The sequence below is a fragment of the Penicillium chrysogenum genome (genome assembly GCF_028827035.1).
Source record: "Penicillium chrysogenum strain IBT 35668 chromosome Unknown utg000005l_segment0_segment0, whole genome shotgun sequence".
NCBI classification, from domain to species: Eukaryota; Fungi; Ascomycota; class Eurotiomycetes; order Eurotiales; family Aspergillaceae; genus Penicillium; species Penicillium chrysogenum.
In genome coordinates this window covers 8,064,297-8,079,445 of record NW_026622753.1, presented here as the reverse complement: position 1 = coordinate 8,079,445, position 15,149 = coordinate 8,064,297, and the positions used below count along the sequence as shown (strand labels likewise).

At 48.3% G+C, this 15,149-nt stretch overlaps 10 protein-coding genes across 10 annotated transcripts; 5 read left to right on the top strand and 5 right to left on the bottom strand.

Moving 5' to 3' along the window:
• Positions 1-690: 690 nt before the first annotated feature.
• Positions 691-933, top strand: N7489_011434 (uncharacterized protein; the record flags this gene model as incomplete). The annotated part of the gene is made up of 1 exon (XM_056717183.1): positions 691-933. One exon carries the CDS (start codon positions 691-693, stop codon positions 931-933), a length of 243 nt encoding a protein of 80 aa, XP_056564805.1.
• Positions 934-1,128: 195 nt separating this feature from the next.
• N7489_011433 (uncharacterized protein) lies at positions 1,129-1,518 on the top strand (the record flags this gene model as incomplete). The annotated part of the gene is made up of 1 exon (XM_056717182.1): positions 1,129-1,518. The coding sequence occupies one exon, from the start codon at positions 1,129-1,131 to the stop codon at positions 1,516-1,518; it is 390 nt and encodes a 129-aa protein (XP_056564804.1).
• Positions 1,519-2,147: 629 nt separating this feature from the next.
• On the bottom strand, positions 2,148-4,132 carry N7489_011432 (uncharacterized protein; the record flags this gene model as incomplete). The annotated part of the gene is made up of 4 exons (XM_056717181.1): positions 2,148-3,266; positions 3,321-3,411; positions 3,464-3,914; positions 3,964-4,132. 4 exons carry the CDS (start codon positions 4,130-4,132, stop codon positions 2,148-2,150), a joined length of 1,830 nt encoding a protein of 609 aa, XP_056564803.1.
• A 616-nt stretch (positions 4,133-4,748) lies between these two features.
• N7489_011431 (spliceosome assembly protein PRP11) lies at positions 4,749-5,525 on the top strand (the record flags this gene model as incomplete). Its single annotated transcript, XM_056717180.1, has 2 exons — positions 4,749-4,760; positions 4,833-5,525. The coding sequence occupies 2 exons, from the start codon at positions 4,749-4,751 to the stop codon at positions 5,523-5,525; spliced, it is 705 nt and encodes a 234-aa protein (XP_056564802.1).
• Positions 5,526-6,284: 759 nt separating this feature from the next.
• N7489_011430 (serine/threonine protein kinase CBK1) lies at positions 6,285-8,480 on the bottom strand (the record flags this gene model as incomplete). The annotated part of the gene is made up of 5 exons (XM_056717179.1): positions 6,285-6,597; positions 6,658-7,134; positions 7,268-7,771; positions 7,853-8,039; positions 8,063-8,480. The coding sequence occupies 5 exons, from the start codon at positions 8,478-8,480 to the stop codon at positions 6,285-6,287; spliced, it is 1,899 nt and encodes a 632-aa protein (XP_056564801.1).
• Positions 8,481-8,633: 153 nt separating this feature from the next.
• N7489_011429 (uncharacterized protein) lies at positions 8,634-9,005 on the top strand (the record flags this gene model as incomplete). The annotated part of the gene is made up of 2 exons (XM_056717178.1): positions 8,634-8,674; positions 8,852-9,005. 2 exons carry the CDS (start codon positions 8,634-8,636, stop codon positions 9,003-9,005), a joined length of 195 nt encoding a protein of 64 aa, XP_056564800.1.
• A 341-nt stretch (positions 9,006-9,346) lies between these two features.
• N7489_011428 (uncharacterized protein) lies at positions 9,347-9,619 on the bottom strand (the record flags this gene model as incomplete). The annotated part of the gene is made up of 1 exon (XM_056717177.1): positions 9,347-9,619. One exon carries the CDS (start codon positions 9,617-9,619, stop codon positions 9,347-9,349), a length of 273 nt encoding a protein of 90 aa, XP_056564799.1.
• Positions 9,620-9,856: 237 nt separating this feature from the next.
• On the bottom strand, positions 9,857-10,399 carry N7489_011427 (gamma-glutamylcyclotransferase family protein; the record flags this gene model as incomplete). The annotated part of the gene is made up of 1 exon (XM_056717176.1): positions 9,857-10,399. One exon carries the CDS (start codon positions 10,397-10,399, stop codon positions 9,857-9,859), a length of 543 nt encoding a protein of 180 aa, XP_056564798.1.
• Positions 10,400-10,887: 488 nt separating this feature from the next.
• N7489_011426 (uncharacterized protein) lies at positions 10,888-11,678 on the bottom strand (the record flags this gene model as incomplete). The annotated part of the gene is made up of 2 exons (XM_056717175.1): positions 10,888-11,402; positions 11,459-11,678. 2 exons carry the CDS (start codon positions 11,676-11,678, stop codon positions 10,888-10,890), a joined length of 735 nt encoding a protein of 244 aa, XP_056564797.1.
• Positions 11,679-12,227: 549 nt separating this feature from the next.
• On the top strand, positions 12,228-14,126 carry N7489_011425 (uncharacterized protein; the record flags this gene model as incomplete). The annotated part of the gene is made up of 3 exons (XM_056717174.1): positions 12,228-12,741; positions 12,803-13,302; positions 13,377-14,126. The coding sequence occupies 3 exons, from the start codon at positions 12,228-12,230 to the stop codon at positions 14,124-14,126; spliced, it is 1,764 nt and encodes a 587-aa protein (XP_056564796.1).
• Positions 14,127-15,149: the final 1,023 nt, after the last annotated feature.

Genomic DNA, 15,149 nt, shown 5'->3' with positions numbered 1-15,149 from the left:
AAAAGCATCATGGTCAGGCGTTATGTTTCTTTTGCTCTGAATGATACGATCTCAATCTCTGCCAGTTTACATCTCTTTTCCTTTCTTTTTTTTTTCTATTGGGGGCTTAGGGGATTGGCCAATGAGCGAGCAAAGCACCACGGCGTTTTGGCCTTTTCTTCCCCCTAACATGTGGGATCATGATGATTCTACCTGTCTTGTGTACATATAGACCGGATAATGTCTGTCAGTTGAAATCCTTTTGTAGTTCTTTTACGTCTTACTAGGATCTGGTTAACAAGTAAAACATCACTTCACCTGATATACAATCTGATCGGACAATATTAGAAAAGTTAGGCCTTTTATTCAGCTCACTCTAGATGTTTTATACGTTACCTACAATAGCCTTAGTCTCACTTCCAAGGTTGGACATGTGCGTAGCCATCGCACCTTCCTATTTATACCTAGGTAGAGTACCTTCCTAAACAGTTAGAACTTGGATTCTGTCAACATCCCCATCTCCTCTCACCTCTTTCCCTCTTTTCCTCTTTCCTCTCTTCCTCTCTTCCTCTCTTCCTCTTTGTATATATAAATATATATTGGAGATTATATATGTTTTCCCCTTCAAGGTTTCTATGAAACATTTTTTCTGGCATGGCTATACTGCCTTCCAAGCTAAATGGAATGGCCACGCTACATCCAGAATGACTGATGGATGTGTCTTTGCGCATCTACCGAACCACACAGAAGCCTTACTGGATCGATCGCTCGCATCCATCGGTTAGCCGAAGAGCGGGCATCATTATGGCCATGGCCAGGCTCGGCCGGGAAAAGCTGACATTGGAGACTGTCAAGACTTCCATGTTACTCTGGCTCCAGCGTAAAGGCCTGACGACACAGACGTTGGAGCAGATTGACGAGAACGCCGGCTCTCTCACACGGGGATCTCGATGATAAGTATCTTCATTCGTTGCTTTGCAGATCTCCAGTCACCCACACGGCTCGAAGCGCATCTGAAAGCTCCTCCGCTCGAAAAATGCCTGCACAACGGAGACAGTTACACTATCTGTTTGCATTTTCCATTTACTTTCTCTTATCCACACATCTACCATACTCTTTTACCATACCTACCTAAGTCCAAACGCTAGTATGGCAAACCTAGTTGTCCAGCCGGGCCTTGGGCCAACACAGCACTTCGACAACCCTGCCAATGCAGCAGCCGTGAATCCTGAACTGTTGCGCCATCGTTGTCGGTTAGCTTGGTATGTAAAGCGGCTTCGAAACCGGTACATGTTGGTGACGAGCACGGCGTACAAGGATGCTTCCAAAAGAGAGTTGGCCAGATTCTTAGCCACGTCGCCCACCGACGAACGCGATCTACTTCCCTTCCCTTGGCATGTCGCAGGCTGTCGAGAGCCACAGACCGCAAAATCTTTGTACATCGGGCAAGATCAGCGCATTCTGCGACTATCCGCTCAACATAAGGCGCCCCGCTTCATGTTTGGTGACGCGAAATGTGCGCCGACTGTATCATCATGACTGAATGTGTTGATTCAATCGTGGTGGACGAGATAAAGGTCCCATGGGTAGCCGACTACCATATCTATAGAACAGACGCTTTTTAGAGCGATGCCGAGAAGAACATCTGGCTCTAGGGCAGATGTTACTGGATTGTCGACGGTACTAGACAATCAGCCGCTGGCCCGGGACGAGTATCTACAACAAAATGTAGCGGCCCAGCCTATGTCCTTGAACTCCGATCCCGAGGCGTGGTCCCATCGACAGAGAAGGTACCCACCAGAGACCTACCAGACGAAGTCTAAACGGCTGAATCTACCCTCGTTGCTGAATCCCAGACACTTGATGTTCGCATAAAGGTCGCCTTACATCATCCGTTCCATCACGAAAGCGAACTCCTAGAGCTCGACGGGCGTGAGTTTACCTCCTGGGCCGATACATATGGGCACTGTCGGGTCTGCCACATCCAACCCCACGATCGCTACGGCCGTGATGTCGACGACACCCCAGAGGACCTGCTTGAATATATTTAATTCTCTGCTTACTGTGTTTACAATTGGGCAAATTCATAGATCAACTCTGTTAACATTCACACATACTGCAGATCTTGACCAAATGTCGAAGCGTAGAATGGCTATCATCCCAGAAGACTACCTCGTAGAGGCATAATCAAGTATCTCAACCCGAATCCTAACCTCTCCAACTTCACCCTGAAACAAGAACCCAACATCCCTCGTTGAATCAACCAGCTCCACCTCCCTACGCAAAAATCGGCTCTTATCGAGACCATCGGCCATTGCCTCAAGCCCAGAATGAATATCAGGTCGAGTCTCATCCTCGCTATCCTCATCCCATTCAACGACCTCCTCGCCAACTTCTTTCTCCACCGGATCCCACTCATCCGTCTCCCAAACTAGCCGGAACCCAAACGCCGGTAGTCCGAAGAGCCGCGACACCAGTGCCTTGACCTGGTAAGTATCAAACGAGCCAGGGATCTCCTTGACTTGGATATTGGATTTGTCGTTTCCGAGTGGCAGACGGAACGCCATCTTGACGAGTCGCGCTGCTACGGACCGCGGATGGATGACTCTCGCATCTGAGGAACCCGATACAACTGCTCTTGTGATAGTCGGCTCGACGTATAGCTCGCACAGCTCGCTATACCGCGGGTGCGTGTCGAGAATGGCGGGTTCTTCTTCCACGGTCGTGGCGGAGAGTTCTTTGCCGATGAGGGATAGGTAGTACATCTCTGCGTTGGAGCGGTCTTGTGGTGAGATGGCGCTGTAGTTCAGAGTCGTGAGGGAGGGTGGGAAGCGAGATAGGGTTAGCATAAAGGCTTCATCGACGGTCATTGGTTTGGAGGCTTCTGTGACAGATGGTGGGAGGGGTGGTTGGTCGAAGAGGGGGTTTGCGGTGATTCGGAGGGTGGTTAAACCTGGGAAGACCGTAGGGATTGTATTTAGAATGGTCCAGGAGTTGATGTTGTTGCGGGATAGATCGAGGGAGCGGAGAGTTGGCGGGAATTGGAAGTCTGGAGTTGTGTCTGTGGTGTTTTGGTTCGCGGTGCTGATGCTGTTCCCACGAACGGAGAGGTGCTCCAAACTTGGAAGTGCGGCGAGATGCCGAAGAGCTGATATTGAGGTCATCTCATTGTGCTCGAGGGTTAATGTTGTGATAGTGCTAGGAAGTGGACAGGTTATCTCAGAGAGCTGGTTCGCAGATGCTGTGAGAGATGTCAAGTCAGGGAATCGACATGCAATGGCAGCAATCTATGTCCGAAGTTAGCTTTGCTCAAGATTATCTGTGATGGGTGGAGCGCATACTTCATCCCAGCTAAGCAGGGTTTCCTCTAAATGTAGCTCAGTGATCCCATTGAAGGCCAGGCCATCCTCCAACGCTTGAAACCGGTTTCCGCTGTTCTCCAGTCAGCTCTACTATTGATGAGATGACCAAGTTTGGTACTTACTTCAACTTCAGCCGTTTCAAGTGCTTAAGCTGATTGCAAATATCCCAAACATCCCGCCATCGACTCAACAAGCTTCGACTGAGATCAAGTTCCGTGATCTTGGGACAAGTCTCACCAATCTTCTGTGCTGCCTCACTATGTGAGACTTGATCCTGGTCGTAGGACGCAAGGACCCCGACAACCCGTAGACCATCAAGCAAGACAATGCGTAACTCTTGGAGCTCGGCGAGCTGTTTCCGGATTTTGTCAAAGCCAACTTCTTCAACAACCTTGCCGCTGATTTGAATTGCCTTGCCTTGAACTGTTGCTCCACGGTCCAAGGTATTTCCGGTAAGGTTGTTCTCGGATTCAGAAGCATACTTCTCCCGTAGGGCTTCTAGGAAGCTTAAAGGCTGGTCTGAAGGCCTGGAGGGGCGAACAAAAGACCCCGCCGTGGGATGTTTGCTTTTGCCTGAAGCCTGGTTAGCAATAATCCTGGTCTATAAGTGAGATATTCTTACAGGAGAAGTATCTGACGCCTTTATGCTCCCCAGAGTGCTTGCCTCGACTTCCATCGTCCCATTCGACTCCTAACCAATCACCGCTGGTCCCTTGGACAGTGCCCACATAACGAATAGTACATAAGTGACCATCAAACGACCGTCGTTGGCCTACAGTTGGGACACTCATAGCTCAAGCCAGACCTAATAGGTCAATTGTTCAAGTGTTTTGGTGAGAGCTACTTTGTACTGTGATCCATGATATCGCCCAAACAGCAAGCTTATATAATCAACGGGATTTCACCTGGACAGACCTGAGCTTGATGGCTGAAGACCAGGCACATTCCTTGTAATACTAGACAGAACACCGCATATATAATATGTGAAGGCTCAATACAGCTAGGAATCATTTTTGGGAGGTTTTCTTACAAAAACAAGCTGATGAAGAGACGTATCTTTGTATACAAAGTAAAGCAGTATCTCTACTAGGAAGGCGGTCGATTCTGATGCTATAGCCAAATACTTTGGAGGTCCCAATTATGAGTTCTTTAGATTGGGAAACAAAGGCTAAGACGGTACTTTAATGACTGAAGAACCTTGGAATTATAAATAGATAATTCTGTCATAACGCATGAAGATCTAGATATGGACTAAGCACCAAGGCCACAGCCATAGTACTAATTGCGGTAGTTGATGGTTCTATATTAATTACGATAGGAAGGCGGTCTATGCCTGCAGATACCGCCTTCGCAAAACACCTTATCGTAAACTCCACCAACTTTCTTCCAAGTTACAGCGCCGACAAGATGGATTACCAGGTACGTACGCCCTGACCTGGTGCATTGCCATACTCTTCATCTAGAAGCAGACGAAGCTAACACATTCCCCAGAACCGGGCAGGCTCCAAATTCGGCGGCGGCGGTGTCGCCTCCAAATCCGCCACCAATGCCGACCGACGCGAGCGGCTGCGCAAGCTCGCCATGGAAACAATCGACATCGAAAAAGACCCCTACATCTTCAAGAACCACCTGGGCACATTCGAGTGCCGACTATGCCTGACAGTACACCAGAACGACGGCTCGTACCTCGCCCACACACAGGGACGCAAGCACCAAACGAACCTCGCCCGGCGAGCGGCGCGAGAGGCGCGCGAAGGCAAGGCCCAGGATGGAACTATGCCCGGCGTTGCAGGAGTGCAGGTCAAGAAGCAGCTGATCAAGATTGGCCGGCCCGGATACAAAATCACCAAGATTTTGGACCCTCTGACACGCCAGCAGGGCTTGCTGTTCCAGCTGCAGTTCCAGGAGATCACGCCTGGTGTTACGCCCCGTGTGCGCTTCATGTCAGCTTTCGAGCAGCAGGTTGAGACGCCCGATAATAAGTACCAGTACTTGGTTGTTGCTGCGGAGCCTTACCAGACTTGTGCGTTTAAGCTGCAGGCTAGGGAAATTGATCGCCGGGATGAACGCTACTGGACTTGGTTCGATGAGGATAGCAAGGAGTTCTGGATTCAGGTTATGTTCAAGACTGAGCGGGAGGAAATCTTCAGTGGTGTGCCTGGTCTAGCGCCCATGCAGGCCTGAGATTTTTGTTGTGATTCCCCTTAAGTTTTCTAATGTGATGCCCCTATTGCTCATTTATCTGTCTTGCTCTGCTTTTCTTCCAGACATGCATCAAAAAATGGCGGGATCAGGATAGGCGTTTCGGGGTCATTGCTATTTAGTTTTTATCTGATTCTCCAGCGACTCGCTTTCAACATGCCAACCACAGTACTTTGAATGTTTCTTACCTAGGTATAGACCTGTTATTACTCAGTCATAGCATTGCCCGGCCCTGGAGGTGGACAACTAGTCAAATCATTACTTGCGGCCGAGGCACTAACATGCATTGCACTCGTTGTTTTACGGTCTCAAAGCGCATTCGGCTGTGAATCCGGAGAAAGAGTCGCGGATAAGAAGTCGTCGCCGAGCGTATGAAGATCGTGTATTGTGAAAAGGGCGGATACAGTCAGAAAAGACAAGTGCATTTTAAATTTTTTAAAGGTAATATCCTGACTATCCTAAAATCAGCTGGGTCTCCCCGAAGAGACAAATAGTGTGTGTATCGTCTTATGAAGGATGCAAGGCGTTAGATACATATGTATCGACAAGTGAAACCGAAGATGGGTCATGATTTGAAAATAACATCGCGCTGATATGCTCAATGATAATGTGTAACGAGGTGAAAACAAAACCGAGTCTTTTTCTGACCGACAAAAGAAAAAACCATTGAGGGACAAAGGATGCAAGCCCTGCTTGCTTCCATTACCCCCAAGAACCGATCAGTCTCGGGACACAACAAACCTAACTGGTTTGGAAGGCATTGAAGGCCTTATAGGTGTAGCCGATGAATGGCAAACTCATCTCGGCTTCCTGCGAGTCCGGCATGGCACGGGCCTGGGCGCGGTGGATCGCGCTGGTATCCTCCTGGGGAATCTCATCAATGGGGAAGTACGACACATCGATGTTCGAGCTGAGGCGCGGCTCGAAGGGAGCACGGATGCCGCGAAGTTGGTCCCAAACGACACCCCTGAAGAAGGGGTGGTTTTTGATCTGTGTCGCGCCTCCGTGCTGACCACCTTCGCTGCCAATACGGTGATCCGGGTCACACAAGAAACTAGACAATTCAGTTAATGGGTGATCCTTTTAGGTTTTGCATAGACACATAAGAACTTACCTTCGGATCAGCGCCTCAGAGTCACGCGAAAGGACCAGTTCATCAGGGAAGTACAAGCACTCTCTCCAGTTGACGATTTTCCGGTAGGTATCATTCGTGTCTTCAGCACAGAACGGAGGCCAACCCACGAGACATTCGAACATGATAGCACCGACAGACCACCAATCGCAGAGATAAGTGTAGCCTTGGCCGTTGAAAATCTCAGGAGCAATATAATCAGGAGTACCAACAGTCGAATAGGCCATGGCACGACGGGACTTTCGCCAGGTGTTGATTTGACCACGGTTGGATACTGTCAGATTAATGGCATCATTGAAGTATCCAGAATTGCGGTTCCGATCCTTGGAAGTAGAGTTCTTGAGAAGGTTCTGGTAGTAAGCGTTGTCATGGGTTTTCTTGCCTCCGGTTGACAGACCGAAGTCAGTGAGCTTGACGTGTCCACCGCGGTCAAGCAAGATGTTGTCAGGTTTTATATCACTGCCAAAGAAAGATTCATTAGTATGGGATGTCTTTTACGCTGGCATATGCACCTTACTCCTCATTAGAGAGAGAGGGAGAGGAAAAATGCACAGGCCAATGTCCTCGCAATAAAAAACCAAATACCACTTACCGATGAAGGAAACCAAGCTTGTGTACGGCCTCAATGGCCATCACGACCTCAGCCATATAAAACCGTGTGATGTCTTCAGAGAAGATCTCGTACTTGATCAACATGGTCATCAAATCACCACCGGGCAAAAACTCCATCAGCAGGTAAAGGTACGCAGCATCCTGGAACGATGCGTGAAGCTTCACAAGCCAAGGATTATCCTTCGAATCCGCCAGAATATCACGCTCGGCACGGACGTGAGCTAATTGATCCTTCTTGAACATTTCGGTCTTGATCAACGACTTGAGGGCGTAAATCTTGCCGTCAGTCTTGCGCTGCACGAGCTTGACCTCACCGAAAGCACCCTTTCCGATAATCTTGATGGTCTGGAAATTCGCCGGTGTCTCCTTTGTGCGCAGGAACCGAAGGAAGTCGGACTCTCTCTTGGCAATCCCGTCGGCATCCTGGCGCTTCTTTTCGACGGGAATACTGGGCTCACGGATTGTCTTGTCAAGTTCCGCCGATCTGTAGGGGCGAACATAATAGGCGTAAGCCACAAGTCCAGAACAAGATTCCAGGGCTTCCATTTGGGGCATGGATACTTACCGCATGTTACGGTCACGGGCCCGTTCGATATTCTCGTGGAAGAACACAGTCACCAGCTCCTTTGCTGCCTTGCCTCGCTTGTGCACATTCTCGGAGTACCGATCCGGGAAGCGTTGCAACTCTTCGTTCTCGGGGATTGGACGAGGGCTGCGGGGCACGGGGGGGGGATCAAGTGTGATGCTTGGGCCTGTGTTTGAGCGGGGGAGCCACCGGCGGTACGAGGCCGCTGGGCTGGTGAAGCAGCGCGATTATTGAAAAACCCTGCACGGTTCGCGTTGAGGTCCTGGTTGGAAAATTGCTGGATCAAACCGTTGGTGCCGTCAGGGTAGCCGGGGCGTGCTTGGTAGGCGGGCTGGGGCGATTGCAACGCTTGCTGTTGCGCGTACTGCTGCTGTTGCTGCTGTTGGACATACTGCGGCTGTACCTGTTGGGGCGGGTAATGGTTGGGCATAAAATAACCCGGGGCGTAAGCTGGATTGGAGGGGTCGACGTAGTCCTGGGCCCCCTGAGTCTGGTAGATGGGCTGGGGGAAGGCGGAGGGGGTAGTGGGATAGGCGCGGTTATTGGCGTTGTAGTTACGGTCATAGCCGTAATTCATGTTGTTGCGATTGTTATTGTTGGGATCCATCTTGACTCGAACTCCCAAGGGACTTTTCAAGGTAAAAGGGGGAGGGGGAAGAAGGTTGGGAGGGAGAAAGTTGAGGACGAGGGCGGGGAGTTCAAAGAAGCGGTGGCTCAGGAGGCAATCTAGCCCCAGCGTGACTGGTTAACTATTGTTTACATGTTACATGTTCACACCACTACTGCTGACCTGAAACAACTGTGTGTGTTCCAAATGTTTGTGATACTCTTCTTTTTGTCTAATGATTTGCTAAACCAGGCAGCTAAACAGATCGAGGGAGGGAATTACTAGTGTGCTAATGGGCTAATATCGATATTTGGTAAGGTGAGAACTGAGTTTACATGCATATTCTGCACGTACTATCCAGTAGATCACAGATCTCCGGGCCAGCCCTCGAAGATCACTGGAATCCAGAGCATTGTGTACGGAGTAGCTAGCGGTTTTCTGCAACTTCCAGGCTTCCTCTTTCCCATTTCGTCCTCGGCTCATGCCGCTTTTACCAGAGCCCCTGAGCGTGATATGGTCACGTGAGTAGCTCAGTCAGCGTAAGTGGTCCCGTGGAGGAAAGCCCTACCTGCGGACCAACTCTTGATTTTTGATCTTTCCCAAGGGTGATATTCCATGTGAGAAGCAACCCCTGCCAAACAATTGGTACAAGGCCTGCTTTCCTGACGAAGTCATGACTGTGGTCGATGAACTTTTCAAGCAAAGGGGCGATGACTGCGATGTCCTTAGAATTGACGGTGTCATCCAGAAGGTAATCGCTATTTTCAATCTCGTCTCCGCCGGTATGGGAATATGCCGAATATGGGGAGAGTCTGGGCAGCACATCATCGAACAGTTTGGTGACAAAATTGTATACTGGCGTAGAGTTAAGCTTGAGTTGTCCGCAAGGGATTCCGAGCAATAATCATGCATGACTGTTGACGGAATGCGGTGATGAGCTCTGGATATGCGAACGCAATGGATGTTGTGTGGCGAGGAATGTCCATCTCGATGATAACTTCAATACCACGATAGATTCCGTAGATCTGGATATCTTCAATATCTTGAGGCGCGTAGGATAGTCCGGTCTGACATGCGCCTTTCTGGGATAGCTCTGGTAGTGCGGCGATATCTAAGGGCCAAGGCTTTAAATCGGTCATATGGATGTGGAAATGGTTGAATTTGTTCCAGGAGAGGCCATCAACGGTCCGGAGGGTGTGCTATTGGGGTACCAGTTTCTGGAAACGTCCAAGTCCAAGCACGAGGTCTCAAGGCAACATTTTCTGAAGCAAAACGGCTTAAAGCAAATTTCGAATTCTTAACTAAACATCCTGTTCGTGTATAGGCCCAGCACTGGCGTAAAGCATCGGATAACCAACCTGGCACTTCTGTAATTCTCAGTCCAATTTGCGTAGCTGTCTGTCCTTCCTCCACTGCTTCAGGTCAAAAGTACCCTCCCGAAGCTCATCCTGACGACCATTCCACATGAAAGAGGCTCCCTCGATAGTTTTTTCAGTGTTACCGTCATTATTCAGAACGTTAATCAAGCAAGCTCGAAGATGATATTTATCCGTTTCGTAGGCGGCAAGTCGATCAAGTTGCGTCGGCGATAAGAGGCCACACACTATTCCATCGACTGGATGAAGTGGTTTATTATCGACGAGAGCAGGGTATGGGCCCCAAAGTTTGATCTCGTAACCAATAATCCTAGCAGGGCGCATTATAGGTAGTGGCTTTGACGATCCTAAGACTCTGGATAATACATCTGGATCCATCAATGTCCCGTAGAAGAAGCAATATTTGTCTCGGATAGGGTCTTGAGGCCAGGAATCCTCGGCAGAGTTGTCAGATGAGGGCAACAACGACGGCCTTGGCGGGTCTGCTGAGGTATTGTCGCGAATGAACTTGCGGGCTGTGGGGGACGGCCGGGTGTTGCGCATTATGTCAATATAGATCTCGACGGGGAGAGGATCAAGGAAAGCAAATGATAGGGGAAAGAAGGAAATTGGTGGAGTGTTGCTATATATGTATACATATGTATCCGTCTGCCTACCTAGGTACCCAAGGTAACTCGTAAGATTACGTCATGCCAGTACACTGCCCAGGTGCCCAGGTGTGTGCATATCCATATATTATCTATATAGTTACCTAGATATTATGTATATATATAATCCGTACTGCCAACAGTATTCCAGGAAGGGAAGTTTTAAGGAGTGGGTCCATGGAATCAGACCCACTTGTTAATCTATACTTGCTCGATCATTACCACTGGTTATATCCTAATCAACGGTTTTGTATCAGAAGACAGTTGGGTGATGTATATATAGCCTAGCAAATAATCTGGTCCCCAATACGAGCAGGTTGTTGCTACAAGACAGGAAGGCCAACAGAATATCTTGACATGCGATCTAACTCTACAATGATCTTCTTATTCCCATTTCTTCATCAAAGTATTGCCCTCAATCTCCTCCGCAAAATTGACAAGATGAGTTGAGTGGCACCAAGGCTTAATGGATTCCTCCTTCCGAATAGTACGGGCGAAGAATTCACTCCAGAGCAGGCGGGGATGGGCCTTGACAACTTCTTCCCGAGTTGCCGGATGAACCATGTTCTCAAAATTCCTCACATGTGGATGAACGCTGGTATTGTCATAGGTCGTAGCTAACTGGATCAACTGACCAATGTAGGTGATGGTGCCGTCAACTCCCATATCCTCGTGGCGGATGATCGCTTCGGCGACGGCTTCGGCTTGATCGGAAGTTGCACCAAAGTCCTTCGAAACTTGCAGCGCCTTGATACCACCATATATATCGAAAGACATCTGAGTCGCAGTCAGGTTCTCTTCAGCAGTGCCCAAATCGTGCAGCAAGGTAGTCAAGGCCCAAGTGCTGGGGCTAAGTTTGGCGAAGATGTCCGGAAAATGCAGCTTGGTGATTGCCATGCCTGGATAGGATGAGTATAGTGCCTTGGTATATCTCAGTTTCCATTATAGTACACACCATAGTAGTAAACTCTCATTGAATGGCTAAGGGTCTCGTGATGAAGGACCCGTTTCACGTAGTCTAGTGTCTTCCCGACTGCAGAATCATCATATGGAAACGGGATCTGATCAAGCGAAAGTGGTTCAGGTTCATTGATCAAACGTTGTTCATTGAAGATAGCGCCAGCGTTAGCTGGTACGCTGGTCCAGCCATTAAGAGCGGTCTCGTCTTGACACATTTTTGCTTGAGGATGGAAATAACCGAAGTGGATTGGAAGAGTACTGCAAGGTCTATCAATCCCTTATAGATGATTACCTGTGGACCAGAAACCCAAATCAACCGAAATATAAGTTAAGCAACGCAATTGCAAGGGACAAGCCGGACAAGCCGGAATTCCCGGGAATATTTGAAGCCGAATGTCGTTGGACCTCCGAAATAGGAAGTTGCATTACGTGGGGCGATTAGAGGCAACCTTATCGTGTACATCCACTGGGCAGGGATACGGATGGAGTGATTCAACGAAACACCCTTATGCACTCAACTCAAGTAAACATCCTAAATAGGATGCATGCAGGAGACACTGGTCTTGCGTGTCTCTCTAAGTAATATGATATTATTACCGATAAGGAATTGGATCACAAATGGAAATAACAAATAAGTAATACGAGAATGGTGTAGTGAGTAACTATAAAAGCATCTCATTTGCGTGATGAGACTAGTCTGTTGACTCTTTTTCTATATCAGGGTGGAACCATTGAAGTGACCATATTACAGCGATATCACGCCAATGGCATCTACAAAGTTCAACATTCCTCTGTATCCCACATGGGACCTCCATGTTGCCTATCTATTCAGTCGGCCGTTCTGGATAGTCGATTCAGACCCTGAGGCTGTTGGTCGACATTGGACTTCGCAAATGCACGACTATAGCCCTTCCGCTCCCAAGCATCTCCACTTGGACCTCTCTTCCCTGGAGTCTGTCAAATCCAATATTGTGACCATTTACCAACACCTCCGCTCCCGCTCCATGCCAATTACCAAGAACCCAAATCACTTCTGGCCGGAAGAAGCTTTGGAGATAATACGTCTATGGGCAAACCAAGGCTTTCGGAGATCCGGCGAAGATTCTCTTAAACACCAGGAAGTGATCCCGGAAGCGAAGGATTCGAAGACGCAATTGAGGATTAGGAAAGATATTCTTCTCTTGTCGGAAGAAGAGATTCAAGTCTATCGGGAGAAGTTGGACGATATCCTGAAAGTTCGATCATTAAACAGCCCATGGCAGGAGCTCGGGCTGCTTCGTATGTCTTCCTTGAAAGTTGAAGTTTTCTAGAAAGGTGCAGGTACTAACAGACTCCTCAGATGCCGAGTGGTGCCTCCACTACCAGGAAGCCTTTGTGTTTTGGCACCGCGCATACTTGAAATACGTGGAGGAACTGATTGATTTCCCTATCCCCTACTGGAATGGATTTGCTGCAGAATCAAGTGACCCCTCTTCTTCCGACGCTGGTATACCATCGATCTTTTTGGATGAATTCTACGTTCACTCCAGTGGTGAGACACGGAAGAATCCGTTGAAATATGCTTTCTCCTTGAATGGTACTAACAAGTCGGGCACGTCTCCATATGTGGAGCGTTACCAGGAGCTGGTTGATGGTCGAAGCAACCCCAAGTGGAGTGAAAAAGTCGGCATGTTCGCCCTATACCATCGACAAATCGCGAATGCGTTGAGTCAGAAAGAATTCTCTCTCCAACAAGGGCATGGTTATCCATGGGGCAATATCCCTGATTTCTCCGAGAATCAACCAGATAGCCTGTATCCCACAAGTGCACGTCAATATTTTGATGGGCTTTTTGAACAGGTTCATGATAATTACCATGGTTGGATCCTTGGTTGATTCATTTTCCCAGCGAAGATAGTACTGACCCTTAATAGGCTGATAACTCCTATACTGCCTTCGATCCTATATTCCTCAGTTATCATGCAAACATGGATCGCATTGCAGAAATCTACCTCCGCACTGGTCACGGACGCCGATTTTCGTCCAACTTCCCTCTTCGCCCTTTCGTGGATAACGCATCCACTCTCGCATACGATGAGTCGCGGGAGTATCGGTATACCACCTTGGGGGACATGGCAAAGCCCACTCGGGCGATGCGGTACTTGTACGACCCGCCGAAATCACCGGATTTCTTCATTTCTGAGGATCTTCGGAGCGCAGCCATTTCAACTGGTGGGATGGCCGTATCCATGTCAGCAGAGAAACAAACGAACGGGCTAAAACCAGAAACTGAACTCCGGGTTTATCGGCCAGGGCATACACCTTATGTTGTTTTCTGCGGGATATCCTGCCTGCAAGAGACCTATGTGATTGACGTTTTCGTTTCCCAGGCTTGCGATCTTGAGCCTGTACCGAAAAACGGGGATTATGTTGGACGGGTGACAAGGCTTGGGATGGGTAAGGGAAGAGGCGAAAAGAGTGGAATTCGCAACCCCCAAAGATGTCAAAAGACACCTATAACGAGAATTTTGGATGCCACAGATTTTGCAGAAGATCTACACCAAAAGGGCATCATACAGATCGTCACTGAGCTCCATACAGGAAGGCGCGTCGATGAAAGTGAATGGAGAAAAATGCCCGGCTTCGAGGGTAAAATCATATGGCTTTCAAAGGGAGTGAACTAGGGTACGTTTTTGGTTGGAACTGCAGTTTAAAATAAAATAGTTCAAGCTTGAATCCATTAGGCTTGCCCTAACCTATACAGATTCCAACGTTGTAAAACTCCGACGTTCCCTATCAATAAATGTACCAAAAAGCTTCGGGCGCAGGGCAAAGGGTAAAAAGAGTGTACTTTGTAAAAAGCAGCAAAGTATCTGGCTCATCATGCATCAGATGCTAGAGCTGTTATTCTATAGCGTCTCCCACGTGGTAGTTGTTCCCAGATGTTCCAAGGGTGGCTTCGTGAAAGACGCTGTTTGTCTCGTACCTACATGTAGGTAGGCCTAGCATCCTACTGCTATTTACTATATAGAAAGTCACGTATATAATGACAGTATAGGAACGTGTATTTCCGGCTGATATTAGCTATTTACACATTGCTGAAATTAATGTGTAAGTATATACATGCATGTATGTTAAATTGTGTGCACCTTTTGTATCTCATTACTATGCAAAAGATACCCAATCTTGAACGATTTGCTATCTTGCCATCTGGTGCACCACACCAGGTAATGGACTCTATATTCTGATCCCTTCGCACATGTGTCTAGCCATCTTTTATGCTGTTCCAGCTTACCATCCACTGTTGCAAAGCGAGGGTCCTCTAGTCTCCGTGCAAAAAATGCAAATTTCTGCTTCTAAAGGAAGGGACGGTTTCCCGTGACAAGCATACAGTCCTGCGAGGGCGTCATGTCGTGTTGTCAGGCAGTTGCTTCTTGTACGATTCACATAGATAATTGAGGTACGCCTGCAAGATCTAAATTAAGAGATTAGAGCAGGAAACCAAGAAGCCAAGACCAAGACCTTAAGATGATATCTACGTTTCAAGTCTCAAATGAGTCGAACCCGACGATCTGGCTTGGGCGACTTGTATATAAAGTCACGTGGGACGGGATAAGGTAATCCCGAGGCAACAATTTTCCCCGAACGAGCACGCCCCCGGATGTACTTTATTTATACATATAGACCATTTCTCCATTGTACAACCC